General features: G+C 53.3%; 3 protein-coding genes across 15 annotated transcripts in view; 1 reads left to right on the top strand and 2 right to left on the bottom strand.

Moving 5' to 3' along the window:
- LOC122391949 (transcription intermediary factor 1-alpha-like) overlaps nt 1–17604 on the top strand; it is a 46283-nt gene extending 28679 nt beyond the window's left edge. For 2 of the 8 annotated variants that reach the window (XM_043386310.1, XM_043386314.1), the window contains 10 exons: nt 2748–2858; nt 8115–8309; nt 8764–8867; nt 9318–10969; nt 11171–12077; nt 12386–13094; nt 14865–15033; nt 15589–15735; nt 15940–16080; nt 16406–17604. In XM_043386310.1, coding sequence (XP_043242245.1) covers nt 2748–2858; nt 8115–8309; nt 8764–8867; nt 9318–10969; nt 11171–12077; nt 12386–13094; nt 14865–15033; nt 15589–15735; nt 15940–16080; nt 16406–16522 — 4252 coding nt within the window. In that variant the 3' untranslated portion in view covers nt 16523–17604. Of the gene's footprint in view, nt 1–2747; nt 2859–8114; nt 8310–8763; nt 8868–9317; nt 10970–11170; nt 12078–12385; nt 13095–14861; nt 15034–15588; nt 15736–15939; nt 16081–16405 lie in introns of all 8 variants that reach the window. The other 6 variants (XM_043386309.1, XM_043386313.1, XM_043386312.1 and 3 more) reach the window with 3 other exon arrangements.
- On the bottom strand, nt 2998–7620 carry LOC122391952 (uncharacterized protein K02A2.6-like). 6 transcript variants are annotated; one of them, XM_043386322.1, is made up of 5 exons: nt 6270–7620; nt 5852–6171; nt 5355–5518; nt 4523–4620; nt 2998–3686 (listed from the first exon to the last, which is right to left on the bottom strand). In XM_043386322.1, the coding sequence occupies exons 2-5, from the start codon at nt 6126–6128 to the stop codon at nt 3629–3631; spliced, it is 597 nt and encodes a 198-aa protein (XP_043242257.1). In that variant the 5' UTR covers nt 6129–6171; nt 6270–7620; the 3' UTR covers nt 2998–3628. The 6 variants fall into 6 exon arrangements, 5 of the variants coding, with proteins under 5 accessions (XP_043242257.1, XP_043242253.1, XP_043242254.1 ...); XR_006258431.1 differs by having other exon boundaries at nt 4523–4720; nt 5852–7620; XM_043386318.1 differs by having other exon boundaries at nt 5852–7620.
- Nucleotides 17605–17644: 40 nt separating the features above from the next.
- On the bottom strand, nt 17645–27167 carry LOC122391960 (C2 domain-containing protein 5-like; the record flags this gene model as incomplete). The annotated part of the gene is made up of 15 exons (XM_043386340.1): nt 17645–18553; nt 18889–19035; nt 20068–20196; nt 20505–20659; nt 21040–21142; nt 21804–22013; nt 22657–22755; nt 23613–23707; nt 23900–24002; nt 24471–24620; nt 24986–25070; nt 25419–25537; nt 25851–25998; nt 26396–26564; nt 27056–27167. Coding segments are annotated over 15 exons (1896 nt in total), but the record flags the coding sequence as incomplete, so codon positions are not given.
- Nucleotides 27168–27514: the final 347 nt, after the last annotated feature.

The raw sequence follows: 27514 nt of genomic DNA, 5'->3' as shown, positions 1-27514 counted from the left end.
CTCCTGGATTTTCACGACCCTGGGGGATGTTTGAACAAATGAACACCCATCTACATAACTCGGCTCCTGGGCCACGTAGCAAAACGCGGTAGGCGGCGTTTGAAAGATCGTCAAACATAATGACCAAATAACCCCAGTCACTTTTAAGGTCAGGTCAGAGGTCAGGTCACCAGAGGCCATCAAAGGCCAAATTCGACAATATTTAGGTCCAGTTTCGACAACTTTTGAAAAACCGGCGCATAACTCGGAAACATATAGAGCTAGAGCGCCCCAGAAAAACTGACTTGAGGCCTGTTATTGCTCTTTCTGGATAATTCCCTCGGATTGGACCTCAGATGAATGGCTTAGCCTCTAGGGGGAACTGCCAAAATAGACGATTTTTACGGGAACGGATTTTCTGCGATAACTTTTGACTCAAACCTTGTAAGATTTTACTTTTACCGACATCGTGCTCCTCTCGTCAAGACGCGTCGAATGAGCTATAATTTGATCTTAAAGAGTGAACTTAAAACTTTGACAATTGGTCAAGGTCATGACCTGACCGGAAAAGGTCGTGTTGCATATTATAGTCTGTTCCATATCAAGCTTGCAGTCGGAGTTTCTTCGGCAGATCGCTCCTCCGCTCGAATTTGCGTCTTAAAATGCAAGAGCTGTATATACAGAAATCACGCACTGCCTTCAGCAGGGCACTTCGGCTGCAAACTTGAAACGGAACAGAGTATAGTCGATCCGTATTGTCAAGCTGAACACATCTAAGGTGTTTCTATTGCTCTAGATTGCCTCTATCAAAAGTTATTAGCGAACTGTTGCAAACTGTTGCACATCCTTCGTGACCTGAGATGACCTCAGGGACATAAGAAGGGGTCACGGGTGCCATTTTCCGGTTCAATGTGTCCTGTTTAGCTTGTAACTCGGTATTGTTAAGAATGACGTTTGTTATAAATTTAGCACGAATGTTTGAAAGGACGGATTGACGGAGCCGGAGCCCACGCTAAGCAGAGCTTGTTGCGTAGAGCCCGCCCCCTACCGTCCGATCGCGTAATTCCGGGTGACGGGAGAATTTAGATGCCAAAGTTAACGTGCCCTTCAAAGCCGGACACGGCCTGTCCAATTCCTGACTTCAACTGGCTGCGGCTGCTCCCACCAACCGCAGACCATCCCCGTCAGGAGTCTCAAATGTCGAGCGCCGGAGCGACTCGATCCCGGGCTCTCACTACCGGGACTCCATTGCTGCTTCACCAACTGAGCTAACGGACAGGTTTGCCCAAAACAGGCGCCTTTCAATTTTATCTTGACTCTTAGTGGAGAGGTCGCAAAATTGACCTCGCCTTAGGTCATCAATATAAAAAAATCATGTGATTAACATTTTATACATAGGTAGGTACTGTTGCCCTTATAAACTGCTGAAAGTTTCAAAGCAATCCGTCACTCGGTTTAGCTATGGCAAGCATTGGAGCTGTTTTTAGGTTATGTCACTTGACGTGACTTAGTGACTTCGTGACCTTGAGAGACCTTGGTCTGAAATTTTCAGAATACATGAAAAAAAAAATGTAAAAAACGGCGGCTCGGAACGCCGCCGTTTTTTTACGCGGAACGCTCCACAGCGCTGAAGCTCCCAACAAACGACAAAACTGTGGATTGCTTAGGTAGTTTCGAAAAGGGTGGTGGGCGTCTTACCCGACTGGGCATCTTGCCCTGTGTTACCCCACACCATGGCCACACTGCATAATGCATAATGCATATGCATGCATTCAGTTCAGGGAGTTCCATCTATGTATTATCAGCATACCGACCCAAAATATCAGCAGCCAGTGGTCAGCTCCTTCCTTCGGAATGGCCGTCAAGGAAAGAAGCCCTGGTTTTCGTCCATATCGGCATCGACGCCGTATTAGATTTTCTCATCGCTACATGCTTTGGGAGGGGCAAAAAGATAGTCTTGCCCACACGATTTGGCTTTGGGGAGGGCAAATGCCCATTTTGCCCTCCCCTGGATCCGCCACTGTTTATGAATGATGAAGCACAAGTATCTTCCACATTTCAGCGAAAGGCTTTTTGCGAAATATTCACAAAAATTATAGAGGTTTGCAAAATTTTCCGTTGGAGGCTGGTTACATCGCATTGAAAGTACCCTTACCAAGTTTTGGCGTTTGGTATGTTTTGTAAAACACCTTGTCACAAAACATCATGGTCCGATATCCTGAAAATTATGGAAATTGGTCCGCTGGAAATTATTTCGAGCGGGCCAAGGCACGGCCGGAGTGGCTGGGAGTCAGCGAGTCGGTTCCCCACTGGTACATACAAGCTGTAGGCGGGTGGGGGAGGGGACGGGGCCGGGGGCTCCCATCTGCCGCCCGCCAGATATGGACGCACCCCCGCAGCTGCCCGGCCTGTGTGCGCTATTGTGGCTGGACGACCGATAACGCCCTGCCAGGTGTGCGTGCGGGTGAGGGGAGGGGAGGGGGAGGGTAGGTGTAATGCCCGGTGACCGGCGACAATATCCTGGAACTGAAATTCGCCTTCATATGCTGAAACTGTTACAGTACCCAATACTGATGGTTGTCGTTCTCCTGTTTGTTGTTTTTCGTATCACGACTCCCCTCAACAATGCAATAAGAGCCGACTGTGGACTGGCTTTTGTCTGGTCGGCAAACAAACCTACCCTTGTTTTGTTGTCGACGGTAATATGGCCGTCTTCGTCGTTAGCTCACCGACCGTTCGGCTAACCCTAGTCGTGTCTACTGTTACAGGGAGTTAAGGGCGTCTCTGAGCCAGAAAATGGACATCCTGAAGAAAGGTTTAGCCGAGGCTGACTCCAGCAAACAGCAAGGCATCGAGCTCATCCAGGGGCATCATCAGGAGTGAGTGGCTGTCGCTATAGTTAGCACTGAAAGTTCCGGCGTTCAGCGCTCAATGCTGACGTATTGTATCGTATCACGTCAAACGGGGATGTATTCTGTTATGTCTCGCGGCCCACCATCGACACACCACCGCTCGGTTCCGACTGACTGTATTGTAGCACGGTGGTGGGGACGACAGGAGGGTCATCCCCTCAGGCAGTCCCTGACCTGGGCAGGGACCGACCCAGGTATCACACACACAGTAGCAGGCAACTCACATATCGGCCACCGCCAATGCCCAGGCAGGGGTCTGCACAGGTGTGCACACGGCCCATTACATAACACCTCTCCACCCTATTTTCTTAGTATCGGCCTCGGCCTCAAGTTATAGCGACGCGGCGGATCATCAGGCTGCGGCTGAGTGCTACACTGAGCCGCAGACGGCGGCCGCGGCGGGGACGGCGGCGGCGTCTCGGCGTCCCCCGGCTGAGTGGTCCCTGGATCCGCAGACGGCGGCGGCGAGGGCAGCGGCGCCGCGGACGCGGCCCTGGTCCCCGGCGGCCCCCCGGCCGCGGGATCCCTCTCCGCTGGTGCGGCGAGTCGTCCTCTTCCCTCCTCGGAAAGCGGTGTCCCAGGCGGAAGCGGCTGCATCCAACCCGGCGGCATGGACGGCGTCGGCTCATCGGGCAGCTCCATCTGACGGCTAGACCCGCTGGGCACCACGAAGTCTAGGTGGCGCTGTATCACGCGGCCGTCCTCCAGACGAACAGTGATCTTGGATCCAGAGCGGCTCACGCAGTGTCCCGGGAGCCAGCGTGTTCCCCGTCCGACGCCGGCCAGTCCGGAGACCTGTGACACCCAGACACGCATTCCAGGGGTTAGAACACGATCCTGTGACCGACGGTCATATCTCTCCTTCATCTGCTGCTGTGCGGCTGACACACGGTCCTGTAGGTCAGGCAGTAAACAATCCATACGAGTCCGCAAACGTCGGCCCATCATCAGCTCTGCTGGAGTCTGCGCCGTTGTGCTGTGAGGAGAGGTACGGTAGGTAAACAGAAACCGGCAGATTTTCGTGTCCATGCTGCCATGTTTCTGCTTTCTCAGGCCCTGCTTCACCGTCTGCACACAACGCTCCGCTAGACCGTTACTTTTGGCCGACAGGGGTGCGGTCAGCAAGTGGCGCATGCCCAGCTGCTTGCAGAACGTCTCGAACGCCGGCGCTGTGAAACATGTTGCGTTATCACTGACCAGGGTCCGCGGGATTCCAAAATATGCAAATGACTTGCGCAGCAGCTCCATGGTATTCTCGGCTGTCGTGGAACGGGCCAAGTGCACGTCAATCCATTTTGAGTACGCATCGACAACAATCAAGAGCAAGTGGCCATCGAACTGGCAGTGATCAATATGCACTCGGTCCCAGGGATTTTTCGGCCAGGCCCACGGACTGAGTGGCGTCACGGGTGCCTGTCGGCGATACTGCTGACATGTCGGGCAGTGACGCACCAGTTCAGAGACTTCTCTGTCTATACCAGGCCACCAGACATACATACGAGCGAAACTTTTCGTGTGACTCTCTCCCAGATGTCCCTCATGCAGCATAGACAGAATTCTAGGCCGAATCTTGGGGGGTACCACCACCCGTGACCCCCACAGCAAACATCCATCCTGAATGCTCAGCTCACCTTCCTTGCTTCGGTACTGTACCAGCTCTGGCATCACGAGGTCGCCCGACGGCCAGCCCTCTCTGGTGAAGCGCAGAACGGCACTCAGCACAGGATCCCTGGCGGTGAACAGACGGATGGACTCAGCGGTGACCGGTGACGAGTCGAAGAACTGCATCAGGTGCACCGTCTCAGCTGGAACGGGCAGCTGGGGCGATCCTGCAGACACAGGAAGTCGGCTCAATCCATCACAGTGTCCCTGCTTGATACCCGGTACATATTCCATCTTATACTTGTACCCCGAGAGCAGCATAGCCCATCGTGTCACCCGGGGAGAGGCCATCAGTGATACCGGCTTATTTCCTCCAAGCATACCCAGCAACGGCTTATGATCTGTCCGGATCAAGAATTCACGACCTGCCAAGTAAAAATTGAACCTGGCCAGGCCAGCAATCACTGCCAGACCCTCGCGATCGGTCTGGGAATACCGTCTCTCAGTCTCCGACAGAGACCGCGAGTAGAACGCAACTGGCCTCTCAACATGGTTCCTGTCCATGATACTTAGGACACATCCTACCCCCACCGGGCTGGCATCACAAGCCAAAATGACTGGAGCTGTCTCGTCAAAGTGCGCTAAAGTCAGGGTTGATTTCAGCATACCTTTCGTACTCTGAAACGCCTTCCTCTGAGCTGGGCCCCATTCCCACTTCTGCTCCTTTTTCAGCAGCTGATACAGCGGTGCCAGTTCTGTGGCGAGGTTTTTCAGGAACTTCGCGTAATAGTTGACCAGGCCGAGCCATGCCTGAAGCTCTTTCAAGTTTTTGGGCTCTGGGGCTTTTTCAATGGCACTGACCTTGTCTGCTGTTGGTTTGATACCATCTGCCGTGATGTGGTGTCCCAGATACACCACTTCTGATGCCGCGAACTGACACTTCTTCCGCTGCAGTCGCAGTCCTGCCTCCGACAGACGTCTCAGAACCTCCTCCAGCCGCTGCAGATGTTCCTGTTCGGATCCTGCTGAGACAATGACGTCATCGATCAGCACACCAACTCCTGGGATTCCAGCGAGCAGCGATTCCATGTATCTCTGGAAAATCGCCGGGGCTGAGGCATATCCAAAACCCAGCCTAGTCGGTACCAATATTCCCTTGTGCGTATTGATAGCCATGTACTTCCTGCTGTTTTTATCTAACTGAATCTGATTATATGCGCTTTTCAGATCTAGTTTCGTGAAAATTCTGGCACCCTGAAACAGCGTGAATAGCTCCTCAGTCTTGGGCATCGGGTACCTCTCTAGCGGCGTTACTTTGTTGACCGTTAACCGATAATCACCACAGAGACGGACCTCACCTGACGCCTTCAGTGCAGTGACGATCGGTGCAGCCCACGTGCAGTGTTTCACCGGTTCCAGCAGCCCGGCCCGGATCTGACGGTCCAGCTCGGCGTCGACAGCAGCACGGTACGCCAGCGGTACCGGTCTGGGCTTGTAGAAGATGGGGCGTGTGTCTGGGTCAATCGGGATATCTACCACAATCCCCTTCGCACATCCCAACTCATCCGCAAACACATCAGAGTACTTATGCAGCACAGACTCAACTCCGCTTCCCAGCGTCTGCGTCGTCACCATGCAGATGGTTCTCCAGTCCAGTCTGATGCTCTCCAACCAGTTCCTGCCGAAGAGCAGCGGCCCTGTCCCATCAACTACTACCAGGGACAGGCTAAACGACTCTCCCCGGTACACCACGTCCATCTGTACCTCACCTCGGACCTTCAAAGGCTCGCCTGAGAAGGTGTGTAGGATGAGGCTGCACGGCTGCAGACGGCGTTTCTTCTCCGGCCAGAGCTCTTGAAACCTGCTGAACGAACAGACGGATACAGATGCACCCGTGTCAAGCTCCATCCTGACATCACGCCCATCCAGCGACATGTCCAGCATGATCGGAGGCCGGCTTTTCACCACATGAATCCGCTCCCGACACTGAAAAACCTCCCCGATAAAGTCACATTCTTCAGTGTCTGCCTCCATCACACTCTGCTCTTCCCCAGATCCTGCACCATCGCCCTCCTCCTGACGGACCACCTCCGACCCAACATGTTTCACCGTCCCTGCCCGGTGAGCGGCCGAAGTATGCCCGTACTTGGAACACTGGAAGCAGCGCTTACGTTTAAAGTAGCATTCGGATTCAGAGTGCGTTCTGTTCAAACAGCGCCAGCATCTCTCACCTTCATGCCGCGCTTGCTTACTGGCGTTGTGTCGCTCCTGGCTGGTCCGCTGTGAGGCTGACGGGCCCGTCCGGACACGGTTCACTGCCGTCTCCCCCGTAGCGGACACCACCGGCTGGCCAGCTCCTGCCAGCTCCTGTAGGTTTTGACCTGCTGTTTCCGTTGCCACAGCAATCTTGATTGCCTGCGGCAAAGTCAGCTCAGCTTCTGCCAGCAACCTGCGCTGAATGGGGTCAGAGTTAACTCCACACACCAGCCGGTCTCTGATCATTTGATCAAGAAACGATTCGAATTTGCAATCCCGTGACAGCTGTCGCAGGCGCGCCACAAACTCCTGAACAGACTCTGACTGTACTCGACAACAGGAAAAGAACCGATATCTTGCGACAGTTACCGATGTGGGCGGACAAAATTGCTTGCTCAATGTTTCAACAATCATGACATACGTCACCTCATTTGGTTTCTTCGGTGACAACAGCGATCTTACCGTACCGTATGTCCGAGCTCCCATGCTGCTGAGAAGAATGGCCCTCTTCTTAGCATCGTCCTGGATGTCATTAGCCACGAAGAATTGGTCCAACCTTTCCGCATACTCTTCCCAGTTATCTTGTCCTTGGTGAAATTCTTCAATCTTCCCCAACGGCATGGCTCCGTCCTCACTCCGCTCGTCGCCAATGTTATGTCTCGCGGCCCACCATCGACACACCACCGCTCGGTTCCGACTGACTGTATTGTAGCACGGTGGTGGGGACGACAGGAGGGTCATCCCCTCAGGCAGTCCCTGACCTGGGCAGGGACCGACCCAGGTATCACACACACAGTAGCAGGCAACTCACATATCGGCCACCGCCAATGCCCAGGCAGGGGTCTGCACAGGTGTGCACACGGCCCATTACATAACATATTCCATGCGCATTCCGATGCCAAAATCGCTTGGAAATGTGAAATTACCTGTATGATATCTTGATCTTAATGTAGTACACATTGACGGATACTAAGTACCGTAAAGTGGGGCTATTTGAGACAGTGGGGCTGTTTGAGACAGTTTTTAAAATGGCTGGAAAATGAAGAGCGTTTGAATTTTATGTGATATTTTTGCTCAGGAAGGTGTGGAATCGAGCGGTAAATCGCCTGAGCAAAAATTAGGCATAAATTTCAAACGGTTTTTATTTTATAACAATTCTAAATACTGTCTCAAATAGCCCCACTGTCTCAAATAGCCCCACCTTACGGTATGCTTACAAGACTTGCAATTTTGTCTTCGCGAATTCAAGTAGACCATGTGAGTGCTACCACAGGGTGACGCTATCCATTCCGCGTAGCGTTTGCCTGAATACTCGAGCAAAGGAGCCGCCTAAATTTTCACCGTTCCCTTCTCTCTCCCCTTCAGCTATCAGGAGCGAATCCGCGACTTCTTCAACAAGCAGCTGGTGGCGGCTCAGGAGCGGTACGATATGTACGGCCACGAGCTGCAGACGCTGCTGGAGAGCGTGTCCCTGATGGAGCTGCGTCTGGCACACCTGGACAACTTCGCCCACAGGCTCCTGGAGAACGGCCGGCCGGCGACGCTCGTCGGTAACGCCAAGTAAGGACAGACGCGGCCGATGCGGGGACGCGAGTGTAAGGTTGTTGTTGGTTATGATTTGGGCACGGAAGGGCTGCGGCCCGGGTGCTGTACTTTGAAGTGCTTTGGAGTTGGGACATTGATGACTGAAAACCTGGGATTGTTGGTTGCGGTACGGGGGTCATAGCTGACTAAGCACCACGGAAGGTCAAACATACGTGGTGCTTTTGTTGAAAGTGTTGGTGACGTTGATTTTCGTGCAGGGACGCCACAACGATTTGATTATAACTATGACGCACATGGAATCAAGCGTATGTTTTGCGCTTCTGCGGTTGTGTAGAAATGCGGTAGCAATCGTTGCATTACCTTATTTTCTAGGCTCTTATCCCAGGCCCTGCAAATATTTAGCACGTTTATTTTCTAGCTGTTCTTGCTCCAGTCAAGGCCTTTCAAAGTAGCATTCATTTCTTTTCAGATACATTCTGGCTCTTGCCAAGAAACTGGGAATGGTGGACATCAACTGCCAGCCGGCGAATCGGCTTCCCAAGATGGAGCTGCGACGGATCCTGCCCATTGATCGTGAGTGCCCGATCGAAGGAATGTTGAATGAATTGTTATTGCATGAATGTGTTGTTTGATCCGTATTGCTCGATATTAACATGGTTGGGCGGTGCACTAACTTTTAAAACCCGTAAGTCATTTTCGAAGGCCAACAATCAAGACAACCGGATAAATCGATGGACCGTCATTCGATTCTTTAGAGGCTTTAACAACATTTAGCAGGTAAAGTCGGGATACCCGTACTTTTCGCAAGACATTACCCGCCAGGATCGTTCCAGTTTTGCTCCTTTGATCCCTCACAAAATATGCTATCCATCCAGTCTTTCCCAGCTGCGATCGTTTTGGTAAGACTCCGTCCCTCCCTACCCTTATTCCTTTCAACATGCCTCGAACTGATCCCATCTTCTATCCCTCCGCCTCTCCTCGAGTCATCATGACCGCAGCCCTCCCTCCCCGTCTCTCCGGCAGGTATCGGCGACATGATCTCCCTGGCGCTGTTCGACGACGGCAAGTGCATACAGCCCACCCTGCATGACGCCTGCGTCAAGGCCTTCCTCGTGACCACCGCCCAGATAATGTACGTCCAGCTGCGCTCCCAAACAGACTTCGGCGTCAAGTACGTGACGATGATGTTCAGGGAGCTGATTCAGCTGCCCAGCATGCGGCCTGAGCTGTACAACATGATCAAGGAGCTGCATGATAGGGTGACCAGGAGCATGGTGCAGCAGGGTGCACCCTCACAGGGCGTCCAGCAGCCGGGTCAGCCTCCTCCCGGCCAGCAGCACCATTTTCCTCAGCAACAGCAGCAGCAACAGCGTGTACCTCAGCAGCAACAACAGTATCAGCAGCAACGGCAACAGCAGCCGCCACAGCAGCAGCAGCAGCAGCAACAGCGTGTGCCTCAGCAGCAACAACAGTATCAGCAGCAACGGCAACAGCAGCCGCCACAGCAGCAGCAGCAGCGTATGCCTCAGCAGCAACAACAGTATCAGCAGCAACGGCAACAGCCGCCGCCACAGCAGCAGCAGCAGCAGCGCGTGCCTCAGCAGCAACTGTATCAACAGCAGCAACAGCAACGGCAACAGCAGCCGCCACAGCAGCAGCAACAACAATATCAACAGCCGCAGCAGCAGCGGCCTCCTCAGCAGCAGAGGCAGGCGCCGTCCTACCCTCAGCAGCAGCAGCAGCAGCCGCCGCCGCCGCCGCTGTTGCGTGTTCCTGTTCCGTCATCAGCGGCTGGCGCGGGCAGGCCGCTGCCGCCCGGCTATATGGCCGCCGTCAGGGTCCCCGCGCCGGCCCCCAGCGCTGCACAGCAGGGCGCGCCGCCGCCGGCCGGCGTGCCTGAGGAGGCGGCGCCGTTCTCACTGAACCTGCAGGAGCAGGAGCTGGTCCAGCTGGTGGGTCAACAGCTGGGTCCCATGCCGCAAAGGTCCGTGCTGAGCGATCTGCTCACTGCGCCGACTGAGGGCCAGTCGAACCAGCAGCTGCCGCAGCAGAATCAGCAGCTGCCCCAGCAGGCACAGCAGCAGCAGCAGCAAGTTGTCAATGTTGAACTGTTATCGGGTGGTGGACAACAGTTCCAGCAGAACGTCCAGCAGCAGCGGGTGCCGCCAACGTCAGTTCCACCGCAATACCAGCAGCCTGTTAGTCAGTGCCACATGCAGCAGCAGCAGCATGGACCCCAGATGTACCAACAACGGCAACAATGTCCCAGCAGCATGCCTCAACAGACGGTGGAACAGTATCAGCTAGCGCATCTGCTCCAGCAGCAGCAGCAGCAGCAGCAGCCGTATGGACAGCAGCAGCAGCAGCAACAACTCCCAGCGCAGTGCATTCAGCAACAGCAACACTGGCAGATGCAGCAGCAGCAGCAGCCTCATCCGCAGTGGCGGCTGCAGCAACCTCAGCAGCAGTCACTGCCTCGACAACCTCCGCCTCAGCCTCAGCCGCTACCTCCTCAGCCGCCTCCGCAGCAGCAGCAGCCGGAGCCGCAGATCCCGGTGAGCTGGCACAACCCAGCCACGCCGCGGCCGGCGCGGCCGGTCCAGCTGTCCCTGGACAAACAGTTCCGGGTGCCACTCGGCAGGAAACGCATGCCTTCTGGTGGCGACAGCCCACAGGTGCGTAGCTGGTGATACCGCAGGGGAAGTTAAGGCACTGATAAGACCTATTGATCATGTTTGCACGACTTGTGTAATCAAGTATTGCGATTCGCTGTGCTTAACGTCTCGACGCAGCGTACAGACCGCATGCTTCAGAAATAGCTGAAGAATTGGTACAAACTATTGCCAACTTTAACTAAGCCGTTCATCTTTTCGCAGTCGACTGATGCGCCATCGAAGAAGACTAAGTCCAAGCCGAGGAAGCCTGCGGAAGCGAAGCGAGCGTCCAAAGCCAAATTGAGCGCACCGGGCACCATCACGCCGGATGTGACGATGACCCGGATTGTGACTTTCCCCGACGCCTCGACGAGCGGTACTGTTCTGTGCGCCTCGCTCGACACGCCTGCTAGTACAGCCGCAGCGCAAGGAAACGCGAGTGATGGGGGACCCGCGATCCCTCCGCTGGTGTCCCAACCGCAGTCATCGGCGGAGGCCGACCCGCGGGCACCGACACCTTCGACTAGAGCGGCGGCTATGCTGTCGGGCAGGAGTGGCATCACCCTGACGCCACTCTCGACCGGACACGTGAACCGGCCGCCCAGTCAGCCGCAGACACCGACATCGCTGCCCTCCCCTAAGCAGGAGGCACCGTCTCCGTCTGCGGCGAGGACCCCAGTCCTGCAGCCGCCGATGGTGGCTCTGTTTCAAGAGCAGCCGGCGCGGCCGCGGCCCGACGGTGGCTCACGGCCTGGAGAGTCGCAGTGGCCTCAGTCGCACCCCATAGACACACTGAGGGAGTGGGTGGAGTCGGGAGATATCCGGAGGAGTGCCAGTGTGGAGGAGCCGCCAGTCGTCTCGGCTGAAGCGGCGCGGAAGCGGGCTCACAGCGGTGGTAATGAATGGCCTGGTGCGAGTGGCGTCGCAGCCCAGCCGCGTGCGGCGGAGAGGCTGGCTGTTGAGGACGAGGTGCCCAAGAAGAGGCACCGCAGCTCACCGACGCATGCCCCACCTCCGGCAGACACTCAGAGCTACCTCAGCAGCGGTCAGGTGAAGGCACCTTCACCACCGCAGGACTACCTACCGTCATCGGCGGGCCGGCCACCATCGGCATCCCGCACCTATTTACGTAAGTATTGGCGTATTACGGGTTCCATACATGTGTAGTGTACACGCGATTTATTTTTCGGATTCGATTGTGTCGTATTGCATCTCGTCTCATAACGTTGCATATGGTCGTTGATATTGGGGAACCGGGAGGCTTGTCATAAACGTTGTGTGTCCTTTTGACTTTTTGTTATGTCTGGAGATGGAATATGTTTTCGTTGAACTCCAAGTAGGTCCCTAGATTGTCCAATAGTTCCCAATCATGTTTGCTGTCTGCTTACTAAGACACCGACCTACCCTATGGATTGACCAATAAATGACCATCCCCAGGGTCGTCGCGAGATGAGTTCATTCTGCAGAAGTGCGCGCCGCGGGACCCGAGCGAGCGGCATAGCTCTGGCGAGTCTGGCTCGGGCGCCGACGCCGGTCTGGAGGTGAACATGCAGGTAGAGGAGCCGGCCGAGCAGCCGCAGCTGCAGACGCCTCAGAGCGGACCGCGCCGGAGCCCCGCCCCGGCCGCCCCACCGGCCCCCGGCGGGGAGATGGGTGGTGTGGCCATCGAGTCGGCTGGGACCGGCACGGCGCAGGGAGCGACTCCAGCCGACACTCCCACCATCTCCGCCAGCCCCCAGCCGGGGCCCAGCCGGCGAGAGTCCTCAGAGGGCACTACTCGGAGGAGGTCCTCAGACTCCTCCGGACGGCGCCCGTCCTCGGAGCAGCCGCCGGACCGACTGGTGCCGCTCAGTGGGCAGACGCCGGCCGGCGTGCGTCCGGAGGAGCTCACCCACGTGGTGCGCGTGCCCGAGTCGGTGGCCAACGGTGAGGCGGCCCTCGACTGGGAGCCGGCCAGAGACCCGCTGGGTATTTGCTTCCCGCGGGGGATGCTCTACGAGCCCCCGGCGCGCGGTCCCACGTCTCCCAATATCAGCTACTGCGTGCTCTGCTGGGATGGAGGTGACCTGCTGCTCTGTGACTCGTGTGAGCGTGCCTTCCATCGGGAGTGCTACGTCGGACCCGCCGGCGACGAGGAAGGAGAAGAGTAAGTAAAACGGAGGAGGGAAGAGTTGGACGGGGAGGCAAGAGAGGGAGAAGGCGTGGGTAGGGAAGATAGAAGAGGGGTACTGGGTACTGAGTCAGGCGAAGGAGATATAGGGAGTAGATGGTTCGTTGCATTAACCAGGGAGGTACTGGTTCATGGGGCTCAAGATCACTTAACTTCATTGGAACTCGGGAATCGTCGATTTGTAATGGAATTAGTCGATGTACAGGGTGTCCCATAAGTTCGTTCTCACCTAAATTTTACGTTTTTAGGCTTTCTTGCTTAAAGGCACGCTGAAATTGGTTCGTAACTGAGCTTACATGGTTGCCATGGCTGGTAGAAATATGCTCCACAGTAGCTAATTTCTGTAGACAAAATAGTTTTTGCTAGAGAGCCCGCTTCCTACAGAGACGGCTAACGCCGCAACATAGAGGTCTCCGATACGGGTACGTCTCAGCATTTAGTCAGCACGTGACCATTCGCGACGATTGAGGGTGATTGAGGCCTACCAGTCTGTAGCCAATATCCATCGCTAACTGGACGCACAGTCAGCAAGTGACGCCGATGATTTGTTGGGAGTCAATCACTGCAAGTTTATCCTCTTTCTAGCCAGCCCTCAGGAATGAGCCAAGTGGCCAAAACTGTGTGGCGTCAAAGTGGCCATCAAAAAGGTCAAAGGGTTAGAAAGTTGGTAAAGAGACTTTTCAGGATGGATTACCAGCTGTCTAAGAGTGTTCTTTCGGGGTACATAACTCAAGGTGACTTAAGCTTTGCTTACCGGAGGGCACAAAACAGTCAAAAACGTCTTAAAATGGCCAAACATGAGTTTCGTTATGCCTGAGGCTAAACAAAACTAGAGGGCTGATGACATCAACCAGGTCATCTGGACTAACTAGTCCACGTTCGAGATGAAACACCCGTCCAAACCCGAAAACAACCCCATAAGGGCGAAGGAGGAGGCCTTCATTTCGTCCCGTTATGTTCCTATGCAAAAGGCCAGGGTCACTGTGTTGTGGGGTTATAGGCGTTCTGGAGTTGATCAAGTTACAAGTGGCAACCCAGAAACAGTTTTGGGAAGCAGAATGCTTTTCCAAGAACATCTAGGAGGAATTTCAGCCCTCAAGCTGAACTCGAACCGCGAGTATGAACACATTTATAGAGGAGAAAATGGCATCCGGGAGGTCGTAGGCCCATCTTCAGGCAAGACAGTGCATCAGTGCACAGGTCAAGCAAAGCTTAAAAGCGGTGCAAGGAGACTGTGACAGGCGTTTGTAGCAAGATCACATGCCAGGCACCTCATCGGATCAAAATTTCATAAAAATTTGTTGGTTATGCTGAAGTTGAGGCTCGTCGAAGCGTAGCGCTGTTCCAGCCTCGAGGAGCTCACGGCGCATGTCAAGTCAGTCTGGGTTAACTTTAAGCCTGCTATGCAGCCAAACATGCCGGTTGGCATGCCGCAGCATGTATTCATGTGTTTGCCTATTAAATGGGGAGCACATTGAGGGGTCATAAATATACCAAAACGCAATGTACTCTGTCTCACATGCAAACATAATGTGAGAACGAACTTATGGGACACCCTGTATAGTACTGTTGCCGGTATTGCTGCTTGGGGGGGGGGGGACGACGTAACCGAACCTTTCTTGGCTTTACCATGGTTTGTTACTTATGTGTGCTTCATGGGTGTTACCGCACGTTTTCGCCATGTAATTATCGTATGATTCTACTTCTACATCACCTCTAACCCCATCCCTCCCCCGCCCTTAGCAGCTGGCTCTGCCTAATGTGCCGAGTGATGCCGTCACCCATGAGCCCGCTGGACCGCCGGCCGGGCGATACCATGAACGAAACCGACATGACGCTCGCCAGACGACTGTTAACCGAACTCTATGCCTGCTACTACCCGGCCATGTACTTCAAAAGCCTCCAGAATATGTCGGTGGGTGGGGAAATGTGTGTGTGTGTGGGGGGGGGGTATAATGTGTTTTGTACAACTGCCGGAGGAATGGAGGAATTGTACATAGCCGGAGCCGGAGGACAGCTGGCGGTGTACATGAATGATAAACGTTATTGTATATGCTGTATAGTATAATGTGCATATATTGTCGCATGTGTGGCATCATATGCACTGCACTGCACCATAGCATCGAGCTTACTGCTCTTGGAATGCGCACTCACGCCCTCTCATAGCCTGTCTCTAAGATTCACACCATTACGTTGGATCTACATTATATCTTATATTCATGTGACCATCGCCTTTTGCCATTGCATCCTGATTTCTGCATGGAAACTTCTTTTCCGTCCTGTGCACTCACAGTTAACTCTCGCCTGTACCATAAATGTACCATATCTCTGTTCACGTTATGCAAAATCATTTTCATATTTCTAGAGACGTCGTCTGCCTGTAAAGTTCTTTAGCCCCTAACACTTCTTCCAAACCTAAGTCTCTACAAGTAGTTCTACTCCTAATTCGGGAACCTGTCTCTATCCGCAGCTGAAGCGAGGCTTGAACAGCAGCTTTTCCCGAGCTTGGCTGAAACGTATCCTGGTGGGGGCCAAGGCAAAGGTTTCTGACGGTTTCAGCAAGCGAGGCGCTTTTTACCTCAGTCTTTATACAATTTGTCAGCCGTTTGTTGGCAAGGTGAGACCCGTTAGAATCGGCATGCGCTCTTAACTTGCATCCCAAATTTCCATTTCCTAATTCATTTCCTGTGTGATTCTATCAACCACACTACCTGTGCAGCTCGCATGACTCACTTTGCACTCACCAATTTACCGTTCGTGTTTCTGTATTCGACTGTCGGTTGTGTCGCGTGCCGTGACTGACGCCTGCGTATACCAACAGAAACTGCCCGAGTTTGATGCCATCGAGAAGCCCGTCTGCCTGGACGGAATCAAAGATCGACTGCTCAACCACGAGTTCGAGACACTCATGGGCTTTCTGCGCACCACCAAAAAACTGGTCGACCAGATCCGCTTTTTCAAGGTAGGTCAATACTGACAGCTGTAAGACGTCCTGACCAAGTTAGTAGTTATTACACTGGGGCTTTTGGATCTGGGCGATGCCGGCCTATCTTACCCGAGTTATCGAGGAGTTTGATGAAGTAACCGTTCGTGCACTCCTAACGTTAAGCTGGGCTGTTAATACCTACCGTTATACGTTTGTTATGGAGTTTGAATAAGCAAAATAAGTTTCTCCTGGTAGTGTTTTGTAGTGTACACTACTTTGTATGTTATCAGCTTAAATGTTTGCCTCCTGCGTTACTGTAGGGTTCTCACTAAACCGAAATCTTCCTTCCCTCTTGTTGCAGAGGGGCTCACCCGTGCACAAGTACCTGAGGGAACTGGATGAGAAGTTCGAAGAGTTCCTTCAGCTTCACATGAAGGACTTCTGGCTCCAGCTGGATGACAAGGCGCTCAAGCGTTGAACAGAAGTCCGGTGAGACGCATAAATGCTTTAAAGAAAAACCAACAGTTCATTCAGGCTCAGAACTGTTTTAGAGAAGCCCGGCTGATAGCAAGATGGTATACAAATAACAAGTACTCAAGAGAAGCCCATTCGACGGCAAGGTGCCCTAAAACTTGTAAATAATAGCCGGGCGCTCAATTAGTACTTACAGGCTCAAGTACTTACGGGAACACGGCGGTCAACAGGCCATGTGATGTATGTCTAACGCACAAGTATTTAGACAAGACTGATCAATAGCGAAACGCTTCAGTACTCGAGAGAAGCCTAAACGCCGGGCATGCCACCCACGGCGAACTAGACCGTCGGTGCAGCAGCAGCAGGGCCTGTGATGTCAAGTCCAAGCTGTACTCGCCAATTTTCATTTCTTCGCTTTTGTTTTTTACTTTCAGTTTGTTCGATGGACATTTCGTGCGATATTTGTAGGTACTGGTTAGAAGCTCATCAGTGATCGGACGGCAGTTGGTGACATACAACCGACATGCAGACAGGCAGATAGAGCCACAGATACTATGTAGAGGGAAAACAATACCATGTTAAATAAGAACAAAGCAATATCGAAAGCTCTCTATCGTCGCCGTGTAGCAGTCTTGCTCGGATGATTTTCATTGACGCGGTTGTACCGTAGCTATCAAATATGTCAAGTCGGCGCGTTCGATGTCCTGCGCGACATTTCGTGACACGGTTAGACGCTGGCCGTAGTCTCAGGCAGGCTGAACATGACGAAGTGTATATTCCTTTAACCTGGGTGGTTGGGGGCTCCCTAGAACAGTGGAGTGCTGGCCGGCACTGGATGGGACCCGGCTGATCCCCGTGTATCTGTGATAGTACCCGCTGATCAGATTTGTTATCTCACGTTGAGAGATGTGTTGTCTAAGTCAAGCGTTGTCTAAGTCACGAACTGTGCGTTGTAGTGTGGTAGTTACGCGTTAAGACGCTAAATATGTGTGGTAGTGAAGGGAGTTGAGTGTACAAACGCAAAGCGCATCTCAATGTTTTATATTCGAGTGTATTAATATTAAACAAGTTCCTTGCCATTTTTAAGTTGGTGTTTTATGTCTCGTCCCGCCCCTAAAAGAGCGTGTAGCGAAGGTAATATATTGCACTTTCGCGGCACGGCCGTCGTCACGCAATAGTGACTGGTCGTCAGGACAAGGCGACAACAGGCAGATAGGCCGGGCCGGCCGCACCATTTAGTGTTCCAACGCACCATACAGGCCCAATAGTATACCCACCGTACCGTATCGTAGCATATCGTACTATGCTGCACGGTGTATTACTATATCGTGTCATACAGTGCCGTACATTACGATATGCGGCACCGTACCAAACTGGCGTTGCGACGGTCGGCGCTCGATGTCTTTAATTGCATATACTGGTGCTAGTCTTTTCAACATTAACTTACGTTAACCATCGGACTCTTCTGGTCCGACGTCCTACATGCGTCAAAGAAGGCCCACATCTCAGTCTAACAGCCAACAGTCATGGCAACACGAGCCACCCTGGCCCGAAGGTCACTGACCAATCTACTCTGAGACAAATTCGCTGACTACACCATACCCGAAATTGAGCTCAACATGACACTCCGTTACTGCAAGGGACCCATAACATATTGAAGGCAGAACATTAAACCGTTCTATAATCACTCGCAATCGCAAATGCTTTCGATGGTAGACTATCAAAGGCGAGAACAGCGGAATAAACGGGGCACTTAACGAGTGAGCGATGGATGCTTCCGCGGTCACTAAGCCATCACGAAGCTCCACTGGCCGCTAATCTATCTTAGAAACAAACTTCGCTGGCCTGACTCACGCAGTCCTGTGGTCAGAAATGTCTTCCCGTGACCGAACGGGCGCTCAAACTGTCCCACTTCCCGAGCTGTGATATTGCGAGCCTCCACCGCTGCTGGTGGCACCCGTGCTCATCCGTCGTCGGAGCGAGCGGCGTGGCCGACCAGCACTGCGTCGCCGCCGACATTGACAAGGCACTGCGCCTGCGGGGTGGAGAGGGGGTGCCGTCAGAACCCTATCCCTAAACACCAGTACACCGAACCTGGACGATCGAAAGGCACACGAAAATAGTTCCAGTCGTCTTTTATTGAAGGTAGAGAGACAGGTCGCATTGGCATAAATGGGGTGAAAGCATATTGTCGACGAGATAATGGAATATGAAGTGATGGTCAACACGGAAGATATGCGGACTGCAGCGATTCATGAAATCCATACAGCAAAATAATACATGTAACGGACCTGATTCTTTGCGAAAGACTGACGGCAACCGGCAACTAAATTTTGTAATTTGTGCGGGTTTCGCAGCTGAGTAGCATACCTGGTTTTTGTGCGGGTTGGGCAGCAGAACACACTGCGACATGAAGTAGGAGACGAGTGCGTTCCCTCCAAGCGAAGTGACGTGTGCGCGCACCACAGCCAGCACCTCGGTGACCAGGTCCTGCATGAAGCCGTTCAGACCTCCCACCTGTCCCGAAAGAGGAAGACGTTAGTCAAGACCACCTTCCTGGCCACACGGATGTGACACATCGGTCATAACCAGCTCACGCTCGGGTGGCAAGGATTGTCCGCCGATTGGGAGTCATGGCATGCTGTGATAAAAACGCACGAGAGAAAACATTCATGGCTTCATGGCAGGATTGCATTTTCCCCACCGGTGCATTCCACCATGCACCAGCTGGCACAACAGAAGACTGTTACCCGGACACCGGCGGCGTCAGCCGTCACATCATCTATCCAAAGCCGTTCACATGGCGACCATATATGCCGCGCCGAGCCGGGAGTCGGCCAGGGGTCCACTATTACAAATGACCTCGCTATTGACGCGCCCGGAAACCCTATCCGTGGACTACCTGGGTCCCACATGGTCTTTGAATTTCGAAAACATCCGTGACGTGGGGGGGGGGGGCTGACCGGGGGTAGCGTCTCCTACCATTAACCGGTGTCCACTTCAGCCCTCAGCAAACACTACGGCATTCCACGATAGGAGCTTCAAAGGAGACCGCGACCACGTGGGCAGTTAGGGGACACCTGAACAAACAGCTTCGTCGGTGACAAACAAGAGGGTGACTATCGGGACAGCTGACGTCTGGAGAAAGCAAGGGAAGGAAGATAAATGAAAGGAGGGAGGGAAAATGGGAAAGGACAGCTGGGGTGGCGGGGAGCGGACGAGGCGGCGAGGGGAGAAGGGTTGCGAGAAAAACAACCGGCAGGTGAGGTAACATTAGACTGTTGGCCAGATGAGGTAGAATATAGAAAAACAGGTCCGTCGTTATCTAGATATTTTTAGTAGAATATAGGAAAAACAGGTTTGTCGGTAACCGGATATTTTTGGTCATGGGTCAGGGCCGAAGGTTTTACGTTTTTGCAAAACGTTGAACCACAGGCTTTCCGAGCGGCAAGCCGGCAATACCACTTAGAACTTCATAACTCACGCTCCGACCAGTCTTCGACCGTCTGTCTTTAAAGCTACGACAGCAGGTAGCACCACGGCACTCACCTCTCTGAGTCCGGTGCACTCTCGAATGAAGAAGAAGTTGAGGTTACCCAGCCAGCGCTCCACCTTTCCGCCGGTGACGTGCGGCAGTGGCGTAATAATGACGTCATAGTCGCCGCGCCACAGTGAGTTCTGACCGGGAGGGGGTGGGAAAACGACGTCAGTCGTCATATAAACATCAAAGTAGGGCATCAAAGTCATCATGATAAACTTACTACGAACACGACAATTTTGCCCTTGCTCTTTCAACTACGCTTAGCGATATATCTCCAAAACCTCACGTGTGCCAGGATTTCTGGCAAATTTAGGATAGAAAGTAAACTGACTGGCAGGTTCAGCTACAACACCTAGGTATTAAGTTACAATTCTTCACCGCTACAACCGCAGCACCCACTCTCCCACTGCTCACTATACTCCCCTAGACTTCACCCTACACTCACCTGAGCTTTGAGCGCGCCGGTAACACTGCCGGCCCGACCGGCCGACCTGTCTCCACCCGGGCCCTCCCCTGTGCCGTCGGCTGAACCGTTCTCCGCGCCGGCCGAGCGCAGAGACGCCTGTTTGCTGAGAGGGGCGCTGACGCTTAGCGCCGCACCTACGGGGAAGGGAGGTTAGAGCGAGAGGAGTCAGCGGGGATGACAATATGAACGGCAGATGTAATTCGGATATCAGACATATAATAACCAGAACCTCAGGTGGCTGGAAATACGTGTCTTCTGACTTTCAACGACAGTTTGCTTGGATCTAAGATTGGTGCTTAGATAACTGATCTCACTTTCCGACTAGGTCCTAACGCCTGATGCTTCCCATCTAACCTTATCGATATATGAAAGCGATAATTTGACAAATAGTTACGCAAGTTTATGACACACAATAACTGCAGTTCCCCCGTAGCAAATAGTCTGATGTGAAAGAAATGCCAGCAGGCACTATCTGAGAACCACGAGCCGTCCGCCACCAGGCGGCGCCACGTACCATACACGGATATCTGGATTTCGTCGTCCTCGGGCAGATCGACGCTGAACCGAAGACCGCACAGTGCGCAAGGCGCCAGCTTACGTAGTTTGAAGTACAGGCCCTGATGGAAAGAGGAGAGGGAGCGGTCGGACAACGTTCTTTGGTGAGCTAACGTTCTAGTTCGGTCGGTCAGTACTGTCAGTAGGCACTGGGCATAGAGAAAGGTAACAGGAGAAATCAGCCAGCATGCTCCAGATGGCAATAAGTGAAGCAAGGCCTTAGCATAAATCCCCACTAAGAGACATTAGACAGAAACAAACAACGAGGCAGCTTGTTTCGTCCGAACTGACCAGCGAATTTACATTTTTTCCCTACATCTGGTAACGCACAACTTCCTGTTTTCTGTCCCTCGTCACTACAGCGCTCACACATAATATAAGATCTTCCCCACCAATATCACCATCACCATTCTTATTCTACCCTCTCCCGTTCACCTGTATGATCTCGACAGACCCGCCTCGGTCCAACGTCACCCACCTGTATGATTTTCTCCACCATCCCACGGCGCCCACCTGTATGATTTTCTCCACCATCCCACTGCGCCCACCTGTATGATTTTCTCCACCATCCCACGTCGCCCACCTGTATGATTTTCTCCACCATCCCACTGCGCCCACCTGTATGATTTTCTCCACCATCCCACGTCACCCACCTGTATGATTTTCTCCACCATCCCACGTCACCCACCTGTATGATTTTCTCCACCATCCCACGTCACCCACCTGTATGATTTTCTCCACAGTCTGCGCCAGCTGCCGATTGGAGGCGCTGCTCAGCTTGGTCCGCACTATCCGCGTGAACAGCTGCCTGTCATCCAGCAGCAGCCGCTCCGGCACCCCGGGCACACTGCTTGTCGAGACTAAGTCAAAGAGCTCCGGTGGTGGCCGGCTCATCAGCATAGAGAGCAGGTCGGCGTCCTCTGTGTCGTCCATCTGACAGGGAGCAGGGGTCATCAGGGGTCGGCATAGATCACCACAGGTCAGCAAGGATCGTTAGAGGCAAGAAGAGGTCACCAGATGTCACCAGAGGTCAGCAGGGGTCACAAGAGGTGAACAGGGGTCACCGAGTCCAGAGGTCAACAGAGGTCACTAACTCATCAGCATTGAGAGAAGGTCGGCGACCTGTCATCCATCTGACAGAGGTCGGCAGAGGTCACTGAGTTTCATACACGGGAACAGGGTGGTGGAATCCGAGTAGGAGTTGCCACAGCTAACAGATTACACTAGTGTCATTAGCGCAGCAAAAAGAGGTCACTGGTAGGGCTCAGCCCGGGTGATTCTCTAGGGTGCCTGCCCAGACCAATGTCTCCCCCTACTTCCTATCATCCTCCGGCCGGCTCTACAATGGTCTCAACGGACCGAGAGGGCCTAACCCAACAAAACAAAGTTTAGAGGTCACTAGAGATAACCGCAGAACATCAGAGGTAATATTACCAGCACCGGCCACCAGTCAGTCGGGACCACCACAATTACTACAGTCAACACCCCTTTACCCCACCCTGCCCCAGCCGGCACCCTAAGGCCACAGAGCAGCTATTGCCCACTAAAGCCACAGCTCTGCGCCGTTCGCACCCACCTCCAGTATACAGGCGTCCTTGTTTCCGGCAGCCAGGTCCAGCTCGGGCTTATCCTCCTCATCCTCGGATTCCTCGTCCGACGTCCTCCCACTCTCATCCTGAGGACAGGAAGATCGGATTACAAAGGTTAGTCCTCCAATTCCTCGTCCAACGTTCTCTCATTGACTACTGAGGACAGGAGAATGAAAAGATGGCTAAGGGTAGTCCTCTGATTACTCGTCCAACGTCCTCCCACTCTCTTCCTGAGGACAGAGGAAGGGATAATAAAGGGATGTCCGCTCACCACTGATTCCTCGTCCGACGTCCGTCCTCTAGGTACCAACTGCCTCCAGGACAGGAGGAAGGACCGTTGTCAAAGCGTTCGTATCATTCCTAATGCAGGGTATAAAACAAGTTAAATTGAGGGAGAGAAGTGTCAGTCTGATACAGGGCATGGCAAGCGCGGAGTGGAGCGGGGATGCGCCATACACACCGTAGTTACCGATACGGTCCATGACAGGGTGCCGCAATGATCTAAGGGACATAGAACGCACGAAAGACGCAGGAGCAAACGGTAGCCATAGAGAAAGGCAGCCCCAGCGAACAAGGCAGCCTAAGAGTTCCGATCGGGATAAAGTGCTGAAGTATAGTAATACGCGATCGCCGCATGATTCACGTTGGTTGTATTTCATCAGGAGGCCTACATGCAATTCCGTCCTTTGATAAAATCTGTGAGCGTCGTGCGGCGCTCTATGCTGCGCAGAAGCCATGCCACCTATTCATCTCATTCACGGGAGCCCAACCCAGACTCAATGCGCCCGTCAATACCGGCCTGAGGCCGCTGGATCAAAACTAATAACGTCGCGCTGGCTCCAATCAATGATCGACACGGGCGTCTATTGGCAGCGGGACGGGGCGTTCGATGGACGCCTGAGGCGCAAAGCGGCGTGGGGAGCGCGGTGAGGGGCACACCTACCTGGTCGGAGATGTTGAACGCCTCCCGGTTACTGGCCACAGTCTCGGTGATTCGACGCTGCGTCTCGGCGAGACGGTCGGCGCTGTCATTAACGGCTGTTGATGCAGAAAGACGCGAAGGTCAGATATCGCTCGACTAAGAAATAGGCATTGACAAGCATACAAACAGACAAACAGGTAAAAAAAAACATGCAAATCTTATCAGACTCAGTCAGAAAAAGAGACAGACACTCTGCCATAAATACAAAACAGACATCCCTCCCACGACTTTGTCGCCCTTCCACTGACCTGATGTGACACGAGGCACCACGGGCGGCGGCAGGGCAGACAGGTAGACGGCAGTCGCTGTGGCCACAGCCACCATAATCTCCTCACCAATCGACAGCTGAATCTGTGTACACAAAACAGTTAACAGAGGGAGGGTTAGATTACATGGGGACGCGGGAGAGAGAGAGAGAGAGAGAGAGAGAGAGAGAGAGAGAGAGAGAGAGAGAGAGAGAGAGAGAGAGAGAGAGAGAGAGAGAGAGAGAAAGAGAAAGAGAAAGAGAAAGAGAAAGAGAAAGAGAAAGAGAAAGAGAAAGAGAAAGAGAAAGAGAAAGAGAAAGAGAAAGAGAAAGAGAAAGAGAAAGAGAAAGAGAAAGAGAAAGAGAAAGAGAAAGAGAAAGAGAAAGAGAGAGAGAGAGAGAGAGAGAGAGAGAGAGAGAGAGAGAGAGAGAGAGAGAGAGAGAGAGAGAGAGAGAGAGAGGGGAGAGAGAGAGAGATCATGCTTCGGGAATGAAAAAAATTGTTCCAGCTACGCTCCCTTTTCCCTAAATAAACAGCAGCCTTTCGCTCATGTCAGATCAAACTTCCAACGTACCGTCAGGTCAAATAGCGCATTCATGCCGAGAATCCTGAGTTTGGTGAGCAGCTGCCGGTGCAGTTCGTACTCGAGGAACGGCAGTCGGTCGGAGACCTCCTTGGCCAGAACTTCAGACTTGACGTCGGCTTTTTCTCGACACACGCGGGCCTGGAGAACAGGTGTAAATAAAAAGGCTCGTCATTTACAGAGCGTACACAGACTCGGGCGAGGCAGCGACGCGGCACGTTAAATTGCAAGAAATCGCATACTTTGGAGGCTATATTACTGAAATGATATGCAAGTAGAAAAGAAAGTTCATAAGTGTTTCTAGAGCTATAGAAAGTGACCCATTCACTGAGATGAGATCTCGACCCGTCTTCTAGTTGACCCCGCTAATGATTTAACTATCGCTATAAATTGATATGCCGTCATCCGGCGTCAACGGCCCTTACTTGGACCAGCCAGCCGTGGCCAGTAACCGGCAATCCCCCGGTGGTTCAATAACCAATCACACGGCCCGCACCACCGCTCACCTGAACGAGACAGCCACGGCCGGTGACTGGAAGACCCCCGGGGGGTTCGATGGTGCTGAACACCACGTCAGGCACCTTGCTCTTTCTGGAATGATGACCAGAAGGGTATGGTCAGAGCTCCGCGGGTTGCCATCAGTCATCGGGTGTTACAGGCAGCCGGAAACTGCAGACGGGCCGCACTGGCTCCAATGGATTGGTCTTGACGTTGGTCAGTCGTTTTATAGATGTAAAGCAAATAGAACAAGAGAGCCCTTCAGCTTCGTATATACATGCATGGTCCGATCTATTTTGGGAATGGCGCGCCTGCACTTTCAGTGCGCTAACGTTCAGCTAACCTATGTATTTTCCCTTGTCTGACGGCCCTTACAAACCTCTTACAAACCTCACATCATTGCATACAGCCCATACTACCCTATTGACGACCCGTACATACCTACAGACGGCGCAGTTGAACTGGAGCGCCGATGCGGGCGCGCTGCCCTGGCTGTAGGGCAGGTGACACGGAGCACAGTTGGAAACCGACGAGTCGGGCTCCTCCAGAATCACCAGCGCCTGTGGCGAGAGCACGGGCGATAGGACATGAATGGCGTCGGCTGGTTGGGAAGGATCGCCCAAATGTAAAAGGCGGACATGTAATATTGGCAGACTGGTGCTGCCGGAAGGACCTGCCAGTGCCTGACTGAAGTTGGAAACTACTACAATCATACCAGACAAATAGGCCTGGCAGCGTCCTCGATATCCGGCTAGGTGGTTATTCGTCATACTCGTCCCTGGGCTGCTCTGTGTAGCAGTCACACTCGTAACTGAATGGTCAGTTTATCCGCCACCTTCCTATCTGGCTGATAGTGATTTACCACGCTCGTACCTGACTGGTCAGACTGGCGTCCAGCCGCAGTGCCGACCGCACCTCCCGGGAGTCACAGCGAGCGGCCGCCAGCGGCTCCGACAGACCCAGCGCGGCAAAGTTGACCGTGGCTGCCGTGCCGTAGGCGCTCAGCACGCATACGTCATCCCTAGGGACGGGGAGGGGTGGAGGTCAGGCCCGTCTCATAGGCGCTCAGCACACACACGTCATCCCTGAGGAGGGGGAAGGGTGGAGGTCAGACCCGTGCCATAGGCGCTCAGCTCAGCACACATGCGTCATCCCTGGGAGAACGGAAAGACCGTTTTTTATGGGTCACAGCCTTTATGGCAACATTAAGTCTGTCAGTTAGTCTTTGCACGCATGAACAAGCAAATGCGAATTACAAACGGACTGATTTTGCATTGAGCTTAGGTATCCGTCTGCAAGACAGTTATTTACTTCGCTCATCACTTTGTGGTAAGTGATCTAAAGTAGCGAGAGAATAAGTTTTTAATTATCATCACTGCTACAAACATCTGATCACATCTCACGCCACAGTTCCTCACCAAATAGTTGTCGCCTCTTCATATCCGAGCACGACGTTGCAGGCTAATGACTTGCAGTGCGAGCGGACCTCCGTCCGTACCTCAGCCCACCAGGCGTCTCGCGTCTCACTCTCCTCCGGGTGGTGGATACGGTCGAGAAGCTTCACAGAGCGAGCGCTCACCGTGCCGCCTGGGGGAGGGGTCGGATGGAAGGGGGTTGTTTGCTAATTGGGGCTTTAGGGCGCGCCGACTACAGAAGTCGGCGCAAAATGACCTTAGAATCTAAGTTCATTTTGCGCCGGAAACGATGCTAAAACGACGACGTGAAATATCAAGTAGGACGGCGATATAGTCGGAGCGATGAGCAGTCAACATAGGTGTACACAAAGTGATTCGGAGAGAGCTAGGCGAAACAGAGAATCAAATTAAAATATCACACCAAGCGGCGAACATCACACTGGCCACCCATTGCTTCAGGCTACTTAGCTTAATCAAATATTTGACAACATAGCTCCCATATACATCGGAAGTCCAACTCAAGCATGGCGAAGCTGAGGGTTACGGGTACTGCGGCACATTCAAGAAAAATCACTCCAATGACCCCAATCGCTCCACACTGAGTGAAGACGCACACTCAGTGGATGCACAAAGTGTTGCAATTCCACCCCCGTCCCAACTCACCGATATGCGTGATGAAGCCCGACGGAAAGGTGCGCAGTGTGATGAAGGGAAACTCTGCCGACTCGTAATTGTCCTGCTGCTGGCCTCGCTGCTGGGCTGACGTGGTCACCAGCTGGCCAGTAGCTTCGTGTCAGCGCCGCTGGACGTAGTGCTGCTTGGGCTTCAAGGGAAGGAGGAGAGCGTAAGACAGCATTCGCTCGACGTAGTTCTGCTCGGGGCTGTGAGGGGAGGGGTCAAACGACGGGCGGCGGGCGGCGGGCTGAAGGCTGAAAGCTCGAGGATGAGAGGGGGAGGGCGAGAGTCGGACAAGGGAAGACGGAGGACAGGCGACGTACTGCCAAAAACCGTGGCCAGTGGAGACGCAAGGGCGAGGGAGGATTCAGAGGCAGATGATGAGGATATAGCGGTGGATGGTGGAGAAAGCAGGGTTGTCGATGGCCTTCACTATACATTGAGCAC

The sequence above is a fragment of the Amphibalanus amphitrite genome, unplaced genomic scaffold (genome assembly GCF_019059575.1).
Source record: "Amphibalanus amphitrite isolate SeventyFive unplaced genomic scaffold, NRLGWU_Aamphi_draft 000463F_arrow, whole genome shotgun sequence".
In the NCBI taxonomy this organism is placed as follows: domain Eukaryota; kingdom Metazoa; phylum Arthropoda; class Thecostraca; order Balanomorpha; family Balanidae; genus Amphibalanus; species Amphibalanus amphitrite.
This window is presented reverse-complemented; position numbering and strand designations above follow the sequence as displayed.

Coding starts and splice junctions, on each gene's coding strand:
- LOC122391952 (XM_043386318.1), bottom strand. CDS start 7,490: ATGACCCTCCTGTCGTCCCCACCACCGTGCTACAATACAGTCAGTCGG. Junction 5,519..5,851: donor CACTGCACTGAAGGCGTCAG/GTGAGGTCCGTC, acceptor TCATTGTCTCAG/CAGGATCCGAACAGGAACAT. Junction 4,621..5,354: donor TCAAACCAACAGCAGACAAG/GTCAGTGCCATT, acceptor GTTCACCGCCAG/GGATCCTGTGCTGAGTGCCG.